This window comes from Hyalella azteca, unplaced genomic scaffold (assembly GCF_000764305.2).
Source record: "Hyalella azteca isolate HAZT.00-mixed unplaced genomic scaffold, Hazt_2.0.2 contig12682, whole genome shotgun sequence".
Taxonomy (NCBI): domain Eukaryota; kingdom Metazoa; phylum Arthropoda; class Malacostraca; order Amphipoda; family Hyalellidae; genus Hyalella; species Hyalella azteca.
The window spans coordinates 92,544-106,557 of NW_025942634.1; the positions used below are offsets into that span (position 1 = coordinate 92,544).

A 14,014-nucleotide genomic window follows, 5' to 3' on the forward strand; every position below is an offset into this window, starting at 1 on the left:
GCCTCATTTATCAGCGTCGCTGCAGGACACGAGTCTCCTCCCTAAAAAAACTTGATACCCTGCCTGCGCTTTCATTAAAATTGATGTTTTAAAGGCAACCTCGGCACGACATGGGGCAGCTCGAACGATGAAACGGACAAACTTGCGCTCAAGTTTGCTCCGGTTTCTTGATTAAGAAGCTTCTCATCTTATTCACAGACTTGCTTCCTTATACGGAGAGACACTGCGTAGTGATTAGTAGCCTAGCTTACGATCTCCCGGCCTTAGCAAAGTAATAATAGAACGCACGTTACAATAACCGAAATGGATTATTCAAAGTTAGAAACTTCTTATCAATTAATACTCGATTCTACCTCAGTTAATTACCTCTACCTCTATCATAGTATTGGATTGTTACACTTCCCTGTTTTATTCTTCTAACGATAAAACAGGAGAGACTTTATAGCTACATGAATCATTAAGCACATTTTTCATTTTTCCATCATTCATTCGCAGGCACGATCATCTGAAGTCTAAGTATTAGCCTTGCCCCATGCCTGGCCCTCATCTCAAGGCCTTCTTTCCCACTGACGCGGCAAGTTACTTGCAATTAGTTATACCAGCGCTGCAAGAGCCGTCCATGGCGCCCCTGCCTGGACTTCAGACATTACAGCAGGGTTGATGGGTGGGGATGTGGTAGGGTGAGTGTCGTGAGGCAGGGATGATGTGGGGTGATGTGGTAGGGTGAGTGTCGTGAGGCAGGGATGATGGGTGGGGATGTGGTAGGGTGAGTGTCGTGAGGCAGGGATGATGGGTGGTGATGTGGTAGGGTGAGTGTCGTGAGGCTAGGATAAGATTACATGTACACAGAAAGGCTACTTAGCTTTCACATGCCCGTAGCAAATAATCTACGTATGTTCTGAATAAAATCAAATACATATTGATGGTCGAATTTTCGTGTATTGACAATGTGGTTTTATGATGGGTACCCGAATACTTTTAGTAAAGCGAATCAAAAATGCTTTTAATGAAGAAGTTATATTAGTTACTCTGTTACTTATATGTATATTTTCGTATAAAATTGCACCAATTTGCTTGAGGACGCAAAGTAAGAACGATCTTATGACTATTTCCTATAAAAGCGCAAAACGGAGCCATGAATAAAATAAGATGCTGCAAAATTCGTCATTATCCAAGAAAGACAAACACCGTAATGTGTGCGTATACCCTAGCTTTCTCAATTTTTTTGTTAACATTTATACTATCTAAGACACTAGAGCATAGTGGCTACATACATGGATAAACACTCGAGTTTGGTCCGTTACTCTTCACAAAATATTCTAGACTAAAAACTTAGGAAGCGCTCGTTTTTCAATTTTTGAGAACCATGTGCAGTAAAGTTCTTTGATCAGCCGTTTTACCTGCTAGTCTATTTTTGCTGATTATTCAATGAAAATCGATGATTGTGAGGTATACCCATTTATATATAAAGTACTTGGGTTCATAAAATGTATATAATAAAAAAATGATTCTGATTACTATTCCTTATAAAAAAATATTTAATATAGAAAACAAAGTTTTAACTCAACCCTAACTGTAGATACCCTAATAAACAATTTTTTCAATCATGAAAGATCAGAAGTAATCGAGTTTTTCAATTTAAAACACAAAAATCATTCCTGAATGTTGCATTGAAATTCATTCTCGTTGTTTATGATTGAATTTCAAAGCCCCTACCGAACGAAGTCGACTTCTAACCTGCCTGTCAAACAGGCAGCCCAAGGTCAGGCCGTCAGAATTGAAGAATTACATTCAATTTCTGAGACATCCACTTTACAAGTGATTGGAAAAATTTTTCCGTCCAATCGCGAGACCTCAAGCTCTGGAATTCAAAATAAGCCTCTACTGCCACACGTCTGTTGCGAATAAAAGTGAGAGGGAGATCTTGGCAAAAATGGTATGACAAGGCACTATAACCTTGATAAAATTGTATCCATTTTCAAAAAATGCTTTAGCAGTGTCATGGAGTCTTGCAGTAATTTAGTTTTTGCTAAGAATATTCGTAATATTTATGTATATAATCTGTATGTATGTTCGTCCTCTTCATATAACCGGATCAAAATAAGAGCTAGATGTACACAGTTACAACCGCAGCCTTGAAATATAATATTGAAATATCGCAAGATGAAAGTGTACAATTATATTACGATGCTGAGAAACACAAGAAAAAGTCTTCCGTAAAAATTGTCCGCAATAAATCTACGGGTTTTACAGCAAGTATTTCACTATCTACTTCGAATACAGCAGTCACTGCTTGTATCATTCAATGGTTCAGTTGCAGCAGCTGACTTTGAGAGAGATACAGTTTAATTGCTTCGTTTTCTAACGCATGAATTCGTCTGTACGAAAATGAGTTTTCAGGGACTATTGTAGCAAACACTGTTCTGTTAGCTGAATTTAGCCCATTCGGTCTAAATTTCAGGACTTTCTAACTTTGAGCATTGAGCATAACATTTATAGTTGGGGTATAATAAAAGATTTAGAAATTTTATTTGGGCTTTTAAATCTGAATTTGGCTGAGCGAAAATAATTTCAAAATAAAATATTCATATTCTCAGTTTGGTCAGTTGGATTTAACTAATAACTTTGAACTGACCTTAAGAATCGAACATTTTTAAATAGCTGCTTATATTGCTTCCAGATAAATGACAATTTCTGTTATCAATGCTATTTCGTGGGCACAGTTCTTCATTGGTCAAACTATGCCCAACACACACTTCTTAAAATCCCGTAGGGAGTTCCCAGTCTTTCGTATCAGTGTTGTACGCTCAATCTTCAATCAATTTTTGATAAATAGTTTTCGACGCTTTAGGAAATTCTTAAAAAATATAATTTATCATAATATATTCATTTGAGTTAATTTCTAGGGCTCTATTGTCTCATTCGTTAAATTCAACGTAAAAGGCACTGAAGTCACCACTGCACTTGTGTAGCCGGCCTTCACTAGAAGCGATCATATTAATTGCTAACTTTACAGCGACAGCGAAACAGCATCATAATAGCATGAGGTAACCGAACCTGAGTGGTTACTGCAATACAATCTCGTGCAGCAATCTCGAATTTATGAACCAAAATGTACATTCCTTCAGTATTCAACCCAAGCGTGTTCTATTTGGTAATCTCATTGAAGTTACCTGCTCATTTTTTAGCCGTGAACCATCGAGCTTCAGATAATCACCAGGCTTCACCTATTTCATCCTATTCCACGTGAAACATTAATTATATTACAAATATGTTAAGTTTGGAAAATTCTGTTACCAACGAATACTCGCATTACCAACTGGCCCATGATTAGAATGACTGATAAATTTGAAATGCATCATTATTTATCTTTTCGCATTACTAGAACATGTATTAAGTGATTTGTTCAAAACAATAACATGCTAAAAGTCGTACGTTATCATGAATCTTTCCTTTGGTCGTCGTTGACAGATCATTTCTTAAGTTATTATATATAATTTTTTAACCGTTTCCGGTGTAGAGCAGTAAGAATGCAAAATATACATTGACTTGTTAAATAATTTCCAGTTCACATTCAGTTGTGCGTTTACGTTACCGGGTGATTTTAGACCCGGTAACGGAAACGTTACCGTTAATAATTTTAAAATTATTGTTTATATATTATTGTGGCATACTTATATTATTTTATAATCTATTTTGATACAATAATTATATCGCACGTGGGAACCATAACACAAACATAAACACACAAACAATTCATGAAACTTAAGAAGATTTCATGTAATGACGGTATTCACATTATTGAAAACGAAAAAATTATTGTTGACAAAAGTATTATTATTGTTGATAATTCATCGTTACTATTATTTATAATTAAATTATTATTGTTAAAAAGAATATTATTATTAATATTATTATCGATAAAATTATTATTATAATTGATAATTAAATTATCATTGATAAAATTAATTTTTGTAATAAAATCGATGAAATTATCATTATTATTGATAATTAAATTATCATATAAAATATTAATAAAATAACCCGTCTAGACATGTAATTTTAGGATGCGTATAGCGCGTGGCTGCGATATCTGGGGCGCTGGCACACAGCTGTGTAAGGCATTGGGTATAAATAGACGAGCGGGTTTGTACTCCGCGGCGCTCCCATTGTTCAAATGAAAGCACTGCACGAAAATGACGGCACGTTTAAATGAGAGCATCTGTAAACTTCGTGTGTGCAGGCATTAACAGCTAATGGGCTGGAGCTCTTGTCTGTAGATAGGCGCTTTCAGACGAATAAATTCAGGCGGGGATTTATTGTTACGGGGATGGAACTAACGCGTAGATTCTGGTATCTCTACGTTCTTGGAAATTGTATGAAAAATTGTTCATCAAGATTTTACTAAATGTTTCAAACTTATTCACCTGCAAATCTGCTTCTCAAATAAAAAATGGACACCAATAAAAATTTTTAATTATGTATGGAAAGTTTTCCAAAGCATTTAATTAAGATTTTTGACGAACAAATTTGTCAAGATAGCGCGTAGCGGTCATTTACGGATTTGCTAAATCCATCATCATTAAAAATTTCTTATAGCGCTTATGCTTTATTTAGGGTCATATTTCTTACAGATTATATCTCGTTACATCTTAGTGGCACATAATCTTTTAATATCATCATCTATTTGATGATAAAATGAACATGGCACATTTATCTTCATTAATTATCGATGATTATTAGACATAGTCCCGCAATTTCATCCCACGAATTTCTTCCTCGGTTACAATTTACCGAAAAATTTTACGGGTGCAAAGCAAACGTTTCTCTAATTAAAATTCTGAATTTTCCAGTTATTTGTATTCTAATTACGATCAAAAATACAGAAAAAACTTTTAAATGTCTTCTCCGAGCCGCCCTGTGTGACTAAGGCGGGTCACAGGGTCTGTGCCAGTGCACTGCGCTCGCCCAGGTCAGTGTCGTTAAGACTGTGTTCAGTGTAGCATGTAGGTCGATTGTGCTGCTTTAACGTTGAATGGAAAACGTATCGTGGTGAACCCATGTGCAAGTTACTAAAATAAATCGTATGTGGTTACTGTTTGTAATAAGTTTCTTTGGTAAGAAGATTTTATTCCACGGAATGAAGAGCGAGGATGCAAATATTGATCGCAGTGTCAAAGCTCATGGGGAAGTACGTTGAAGTTCGCCCCCAAATGTCGTCGCCTGATTCGCGTTCCGTAATTCGTATGGACTATGGGCTTGTGAAAATCTTATCATATTTCACACCTTTTTATATCTAGCACATTATTTTTTATTGGTAAAATTACGTTACCATTAAATGCATTTGTTGCAAAAAGTAAAATGTGGAAAATTTGCCCACGTATTTCAATGAAAATGTTTAAAAGTCTCGATTAGTTCTGAAGTGCAGGTTTTCTCCTAGCCTACCTCCCTGAATTAAAATCAAATTCCTAATGTCCCAGCTGAATAAGTTTTAAATATGAGAAAAATGAATGCTATGACAACAATCTCTAATGTTGCGTAATCTAAATATACATCAACGGTTGTCAAATAGATTCACGAGAATCGCTGTCACTGCACCTGTCGGATGTTTGAGCGGGTCGCGACTGTCGTGACGGCAACACAAGGTTGCCTTATAGGTTATTATTAAATTTATGAGAGCAGAACGCGGTCGATCTTGATCTGAACCTTGTCTAATAAACTTCTAACAGGGGCTGTTGGCAAAATTTCTTGCCTGCGATTCTTTTTGTGTTGAAACTGTTGCAATGCATGGCTCTGTCGGGACTTCTATAGTGCACAGCGTATACGCACATCGTTGCCCTATACTATCTTAGGTTTATGAATCAAATATTTTTTATTATTATATTAAAAGGTGCATCTTGATTTTCATTCGAATCTAAACAGGAACTATTTTCTTTTCGTAAAACTTTCGTTGATTATATTCCGGTCAAAAGTTCTTAAGTGTAAATAAATCTACCGTACAATAAACTAACGCCAAAAATGTGCGACCGGTCAACGTTCAACATTCATAGGAAACTATTCACAGGAACGGGAACAATAAATTGTGTAGACGCAGTTCGCGGCCCAATGCAAGTTATAAATAAGTAACTCTTTGAAAATAATTAAAGTTTTACGAGATTTAAAGTTGACGAAGCCATGCGCAGATTACTCGAAAATGAACTAAACAAAAATTGAAGATGGTTTAGTGGCCGCGGAAGCTCCGATTTTTATCGCTACAAAAAAGCTATAAGCAATTTTACTTTCATTAAACTGTCTATATTTCACGCTATTGGTAATATTCTTTACTACAACCTGCCGTTGCAATGCAATGCGGATTATGGGAAAAGAATAGCACCAAAGAAAACATTTGGATTATACCTATTTCTGTGATGTAAATGTGAACTGCATCGACATGTTAATACAAAAACCTCGGTAGTTTAATAGCTTAAAATGGTCAATATTAGTATCTCATGTTTTAATAACAACCAATTTACCTTTCTATTGTTGACTGCTACGTACACTGAAGATTTGCTAGATTAAAAGGCCATCAAAGCGTTCAAATCTGATATTTTAGCGTATTGGAATTGGGTGCGTGCTGACCTCCGGTCAAAACCTTTAGCTCGGCCATTCACCCTGCATAGAAATCTTTTACGTATGTACAAAGAAAAAGCGCTTCCAAAAATACTTGCGTGTTATGTATAAATGGTAAACGCATAATACATGAAATTTGACTACAAGAATTCAAGAACTCAATCTGATTATATTCAGGTAGCCTTGAGAACACGATGTCAATAACGGCTGAGATGCGCTTTACCTACCCTAACAAAAATTAAGGCATGATAGACACTGCGAGAGACTCGCTATGCATCTATCCGAGTCATGCTTTCAACTTACTTTGTCGACGTTCAAAGCATCTCACGAATTTTAACCTTCAGTTATGTTGCCGCACCAAAAACTTGTATATCCTGTTAAGAGTTGTGCCTAGTAATGATTAATTGATTAATTAGCAAAATAGTCAATCAAGGAAGTAATAAATTAACGAACGAAAAAATGAATTCGAGTAGGAAAACTGACTTTATATAGTTGAGGTAAAATTTTGTTGTATTTGCACGAATTTCTTCAAGCGAAACCTAGGTTTCGGTTGTCTAGTCTTAGTGAGTGTTCGTAGGAGCTGTCCATGTTAGACGTTGGACTTGAAACTCATTAGGTTCAAATTCAAATCGAATCAACTGTCGATAGCTGTAGTTGAGTAGTGCATTTTACGGTGCAGTTCTCAACCCAATATTCCAACTGAACAAAGGAAGTTGGTCACTGTCGATATCACCCATTGTGGAGTCTGGATGATAATCAGGAGTTGCTGGCCTACTTCAAACGTAATTGTGTCTAACCTACATCAAGCCGGAGTTGCTGGCTTATTTTTATAGTTGTTAAATTTATAGTTAGTTAACATTTCAATGCTCGATCGAAATGAAACGCTTAATGATGTCTTAATTAAAGAAGTCAAAAATCATGATCGTCGGATATACCAGCGTCTACTGGACTTGCGTCAGTTGCGTGACATATAGATTAGAACGTCAAATGTTGTTGCAAGCCTCAAAGACTATGGAAAATACTTTCAAAAACGGATAACAATAATATTAGGGAATGTAAACTACCATTTTGGTAAGATATTTTGAAAATTACATCATTATTGTTTGTTTTTCAGCTACGTTATCTCCATATTTCAAGCAATGACTAAAATGAACAACGGGAAAACTAAACCAAAAGGATTGCAGGTCGATTGGACACACCGAACAGAGCACATTGGGCGAAGCCGAGTCAGTTTATACAAGTCTGTTTTGTTGCCTAGCAACAGGGCTAACCGACAAGCTTTTATTGACGACATGGTCGCGGACAATATCGGTCACGATAATCAAACCGGAATAAACGGATTTCCTCATCCAAAATTCGATAGTTCGAATCATAGAATCTTTGGAAATGAAAAACAAAATGGCTTTGGGGTGTCAAAATCCGCATTAATAGGAAACGAAACCAAATTCCAAAATGGGGTACTTATTGGCTCACGAGAGACAAATTATGAAACATCTTCAGGGCGTTATAACGCCGTCTCGGCACGTTCGTCTGTTGATTTGCTAACGTCAGAAGAACACGATCTCATCGCTGGAGTTTCTAAGGGTCCATCCCTGGTGACACAGAGGCGCCGAACCCTTGCCTCTCTCACTGAACTGCTACATCTTGAGAAGTGAGAATTAATTTGCAAGCAGAATTCTCTTCTTATTGATTATCTCCTTTTAAGATTACGTGGAACTTCATATTTTTAACACTCTATGCTCTACGGAGAAAAAAATAGTTTTTCGCCTCTATATTTATTAATTGGCAGATTAGCCTTATCACAGCCCAGGCTAAATAAGGCATTAAATTCGATATCTCCGTTCAGATTTCGTCATCTGCATCCGGTTATCCCGAATCCCATCAATCCTTACCATGTTGACTTTAAAACTAAAATATTTTGAATAAAGAGGTTTTTAAATCCGCATTTAGCATGGAAATCCAGTTGCCGTCCTATTGTGAAAATAAAAAAAAAATCTTCTACTTTTTAAATAAAATTTACACCTACCAGAGTAAAAACCACATTTCAGATTTTAAATCTAACTCTCCTTTGCATTCTTCAAGACTAGAGAATACCACAATTTAAATGAATTTGCAAGATAATATCCCGACACTGTGGGTATCGTGGATTCCGGTCAGCCCTTAAATACTGGTATCTACGACGCGCAGGCTTCTTTTGCACCTAACACCCACAAACTTTGACAAATATATATAATATATTCGAATTTTGTCCCAACTCCTTTGAAAGTTAAGAACTTGTCCGCTCCCGAACCTTACTCAAGGATGGTCCTGTTTGGCTTTATAACTTCAGTGGAAAACATTATGTGACGCTATATGTAACGTATAACAACGCAAATCAACAATTACTCTCATCAAAAGTCTGTGGCTACAACAGGAAAAGTAATGCGTGGATCCCTTGTATACTATACGATGGAACGGTATACTCGTAACACTATACGTGTATTGCAACCACTGAAATGACATTTAGCGCCAAATTTTTCAATTTGGCCATTCATAACCCATAAAAATTTATTTCAGTAAACATTGCACCTCATTGAGCAAGCAGCCGAATATCGTAATAAGGTTAAAGAATCAAATTAAATTCTTTACCCCGGCCAGGTACCGCTACACGGGGGCGGGGAAGAAGGCCCGCAAACGCATCGTGCAGAAGAACGGAGAATGTAACGTGACCGTCGCCAACGTCGCCAGGCGACGTCGACGTTACCTACAGGATATTTTTACGACCCTTGTTGACATCAAGGTGAGTTGAGGCTGTCGCTCACAATTATATCAACGTAGTTAAAGAGGCTATATTCTTTTCTTGAAATAGGTTGCAAATTAATACTTTGTTTATAAAAATGTGGTAAATTCACTATGAAGTTTTCGTCTTGATAAGTTGGCTTAATTTTTGATATATGATAAAAAGTGGACTCAGATCAATTATTATTTTCTTAATAAATCAAAGGTTAGCGTGTGCTGCTGTAATGATCCTTTCACAATCCAAGATGTTGCAGTTCATCGAGAAACACAATTTTCTGCCTGTACAATCTGTTGTTTCATGACATTTCTGCTCTTTCACCTGTGCAGTGGCGGTGGACGCTGATGGTGTTCGCCATGTCGTTCATCTTATCGTGGCTGGTGTTTGCTGTGGTGTGGTGGCTCATCGTCTTCTTGCATGGCGACCTCAAGCCAGACCATCTGCCACACAACCAAGAGAAAAACAAGTCAGTCTTGACTACTGTTACATGGCCAGGGCCTATACTTTCAAAAAAAAGTTAAGAGATCGTAAGGTCATCATCCAATCATTGACAGCCTTTTAAGCAAAATCCACAAATTTTTATAGACAAGAAAATAGAGCGTAAGTACTTACGTTCACTTAGCGAGTTTTGAAAGTATGGCCCCAGGTGAATAAAAAAGCCCCTAAACGTATGACATATGATCAGGAGGTATACATTCAAAAATAGTTTTGAGTTAGCGAATCATTCAGCTAATCACTGATGCCTTCCCAGCTAAACCCACCAATCACGGATGAGGTGGAATTCGCTGCTACGTGTGCTTAAGAGTTTTCATTGTACGGCACTAGGAATATAGAAATAGGCCCGTCAGGAGGAAAAAAATATAACTCAGTACAGTACTCACTGCAGTGAGTGACAGTGAGCGCATTTTCTCGTCGACGAAAACTTGAGGTCACGGACGGACGGACGGACGGACGGACGGACGGACAGACAGACGGACGGACGGACAGACAGACGGACGGACGGACAGACAGACGGACGGACAGACAGACGGACGGACGGACACACAGACAGACAGACGGACATGACGAGCACAATGGTGTATTTTTTCCATAAATGAGAAAATGCGCTAAAAAGTAGGCTGAAGTCCTATAATAAGACAATGAGAAGACTAGTCAGTATAAAAAACCAGCCATATGATCAAAATATGAACAGGGTGATCTGAACTTCTATCCAAAGACCACAAAAAAACTGGTCTGTCTGAGTTCCTATCATGATTCGCTGTCTAAGCTCCTAACGTGAGATCAATAAAGAAGCGGACCAGTAAAACAAAGCAGCCTTCATTGTTCAATGTTAAGCTTCGCCGAAAGCTCCTAGAAACTTAAACTATTCTTAGTGTTGAGCGTAATTTTCTCGTCCCAATTTCGGGTTCTAAGTTCCCTTCTATTTACATAATATTTGTCAACTAACTACGTCTAGGGAGGGTGAGTTAACAATCCGATTGACAGGATTCCTGAAAGCGTCCATCTGTTAGCGATATTGCTTGTAGTCGGATTTTGTTCTCTACAGTGATAGATTTTTAATGGAAAAGAATTCTACTGACGTGTAATTTTGTTCTTGGTCTTCCCCATTATTTTTCAACGAATTTTCAAAGATTATGTTTGCATCACTCAAGTGGGTAGATAGATTAGCTCATTAATGGATCAACTCTGGATCTTCAGTAAACTATTATACCAAATGGAGCTTCATTGGCAAAACTGCAATGGATGACCGGAGATATTTTACTTGATGAACGAGGAACTAGTTGCAGTTCGATAAGAATTAAGTTGCGTTTTCGTTGCAGTTCGCTATGAATTAACTTGCGTTTTCTTTGCAGGTCGATTAGAATTAACTTGCGTTTTCGTTGCAGTTCGATAAGAATTAACTTGCGTTTTCGTTGCAGGTCGATTAGAATTAACTTGCGTTTTCGTTGCAGTTCGATAAGTACAGTTTACTTGCGTTTTCGTTGCAGGTCCATATGAACTAAATTCCATTTTCGTTGCAGTTCGATAAGTATTTACTCGCGTTTTCGTTGCAGTTTGACAGGAATTAACTTGCGTTTTCGTTGCAGTTCGATATGAATTAACTGGAGTTTTGTTACAGTTCAATAAGAATTGACTTGTGTTTTCGTTGCAGTTCGATAAGAATTAACTTGCGTTTTCGTTGCAGTTCGATAAGAATTAACTTGCGTTTTCGTTGCAGTTCGATAAGAATTAACTTGCGTTTTCGTTGCAGTTCGACAATAATTAACTGCGTTTTCGTTGCAGTTCGATAAGAATTAACTTGCGTTTTCGTTGCAGTTCGACAATAATTAACTGCGTTTTCGTTGCAGTTGGTCGCCATGCGTGGTGGGCATCATCAGCTTCACGTCGTGCTTCCTGTTCAGCATAGAGACGCAGCACACCATCGGCTATGGCTCGAGACACACCACAGAGGAGTGCCCTCACGCCATTGTCGTCATGTGTCTCCAGAGTATCACGGGAGTCGTCATTCAGGTGATAATATTGCAGAAAAGATTGTAATATTCACGTAATAATAGTATTCAGGTGATAATGTTATTCGTCACAGGTCTTTCGCTCGTGAACAAGTGGTCATTAATAGCTGCATTTTACCTTCTACAGCATTAAGTTTCACATTACTGCATTCTAACAATAAAGGTTATAAAATAAAAATTGATTAATAGGATAAGAATATTTTACTCTAAATAGTGTCCAATCCTTTCTATTATGGAATATAAAACATCGATGTGGAAAATTTCACAGCGATGTGAGACCTACAACGGGCAAATTTATAGGACATGCAATTATAATTGGACATGCAATTATAATTATTGTTCATTCGTTTTAATTCTGACGATAAATGTATAAAAAATATAGGATGGGTACAATCTTAATAAGAACAATTAAAGCGTTTAAATCTACATTCTGGATTAATTTTAGAAATGTATCAAGCTATCATTATGAACGTGTTAACGAGCTTAACGATCGTCATTTGTAATTTTGATTACAAAATTCTATTAACCACATTGCAGGCGTTCATGGTGGGCATAATTTTTGCGAAACTATCGCGTCCAAAAAAGCGGACGCAGACGCTGATCTTCTCGCGCAAGATGTGCATCTTGCAACGCGACGGACAACTCTGCCTCATGTTCCGTGTGGGCGACATCCGCAAGTCCCATATCATCGAAGCTCATGTCCGGGCTCAGCTCATCCGCAAACACGTCACTCAGGTACCTTGGAGGCCAACACATTGTACTGACGAATAAATTCATGCATAGGCCAACACATGTATTGTATTGACGAATAAATTCACGCATAGGCCAACACATGTATTGTATTGACGAATAAATTCACGCATAGGCCAACACATGTATTGTATTGACGAATAAATTCACGCATATGCCAACACATGTATTGTATTCACGAATAAATACATGCATTAACGGAGAACATAACATAATTTTTATTTATGACATTTGTACATTCTTGCAGTTGCACGCAATCGTTATTATCGTCATAATATCGTTTTCTTAACAGCTGTAATTAATCGTTGTAGTACATCGGGCAACAGAGAATTCATAAAAATCTTAACTGGCAATATTGTGAAGCGTGATTTAGCGATACTTCTACATGTAAGGATTTTAGGATACTTCTACTCGTTAGTTATTCCAATTCGCATTGTCAGTTGCGATTTAAAATCACGTTTTTCAGCGCAAGTTTTTTCGTAATGTTAAGGCATGGTATATTGGACCAGAATTTATTCTAACTTCTCTCCCGCCAAAATAGAATTAGTCGATACATCGAACAAAAGTTTAAGTTTCGTGGTTACAATTTTTCATTTGTTTCATTGAAAATATGATTTTAAATATGAATAATTTTTATATTATGGTAAAATTTACACGATAAATTTGTGTAAAAACTAGAGATGTTATTTTCGGTGAATGCAAAACGGAAATAAATTTCCCTCGATCTGCGGACTTCCAGGCAATGACATCAATGGCATGAAGGTTTTCTTGATATGACGCAAAAGTTTATCGTCAGACATACACCTTATTTTAGATTCTATCTGGAAATTTTCATGTTTATCACTACTGAAATACATAACTGATAGTAATCTTATTGACTTGCGAGGAAAGTTAATTGTTTGGCTGCATGGATCAAATATGCACGTTTTGTGGGGCACTAAGTTCGGGCCTGAAAATATCAGGCTAAAGTTACGAAAAATTTTTAATTAGATGTTCCAGGATATCCTTGACTTTTACATCGAAAATTTCAATTCTCTTCCAGGAAGGCGAAGAGATTCCCCTGCATATGTACGACCTGGACGTAGGATATGACGTGGGCGAGGACAGGATCTTCTTCATCTGGCCGATGACGATCGTTCACAAGATCGACGAAGGATCCCCTCTCTACGATCTGTCAGCCAGCTCTCTGCAGAACGCAGATTTTGAGATTGTCGTCTTGCTGGAAGGCGTCATCGAGTCAACAGGTAAAATATTCGTGATCGTGGATGCAATTTACTTGTACGATGACGGATGTTATCAGATTGAGTAATAACTGCAAAATTAGTAAATTTATTACAGATCTATTATTGTACCTTTTGTAGGTACTTTG

The 14,014-nt window shown here is 37.2% G+C and overlaps 1 protein-coding gene across 2 annotated transcripts in view; it reads left to right on the forward strand.

Moving 5' to 3' along the window:
* LOC108669334 overlaps positions 1–14,014 on the forward strand; it is a 79,431-nt gene that overhangs the window by 57,273 nt on the left and 8,144 nt on the right. Inside the window, exons 1-6 of one of the 2 annotated variants that reach the window (XM_018156640.2) lie at positions 7,653–8,260; positions 9,247–9,388; positions 9,715–9,851; positions 11,734–11,896; positions 12,433–12,630; positions 13,688–13,889. In XM_018156640.2, coding sequence (XP_018012129.1) covers positions 7,749–8,260; positions 9,247–9,388; positions 9,715–9,851; positions 11,734–11,896; positions 12,433–12,630; positions 13,688–13,889 — 1,354 coding nt within the window. In that variant the 5' untranslated portion in view covers positions 7,653–7,748. Of the gene's footprint in view, positions 1–7,652; positions 8,261–9,246; positions 9,389–9,714; positions 9,852–11,733; positions 11,897–12,432; positions 12,631–13,687; positions 13,890–14,014 lie in introns of those variants that run through there. The other variant, XM_047883356.1, reaches the window with a different exon arrangement.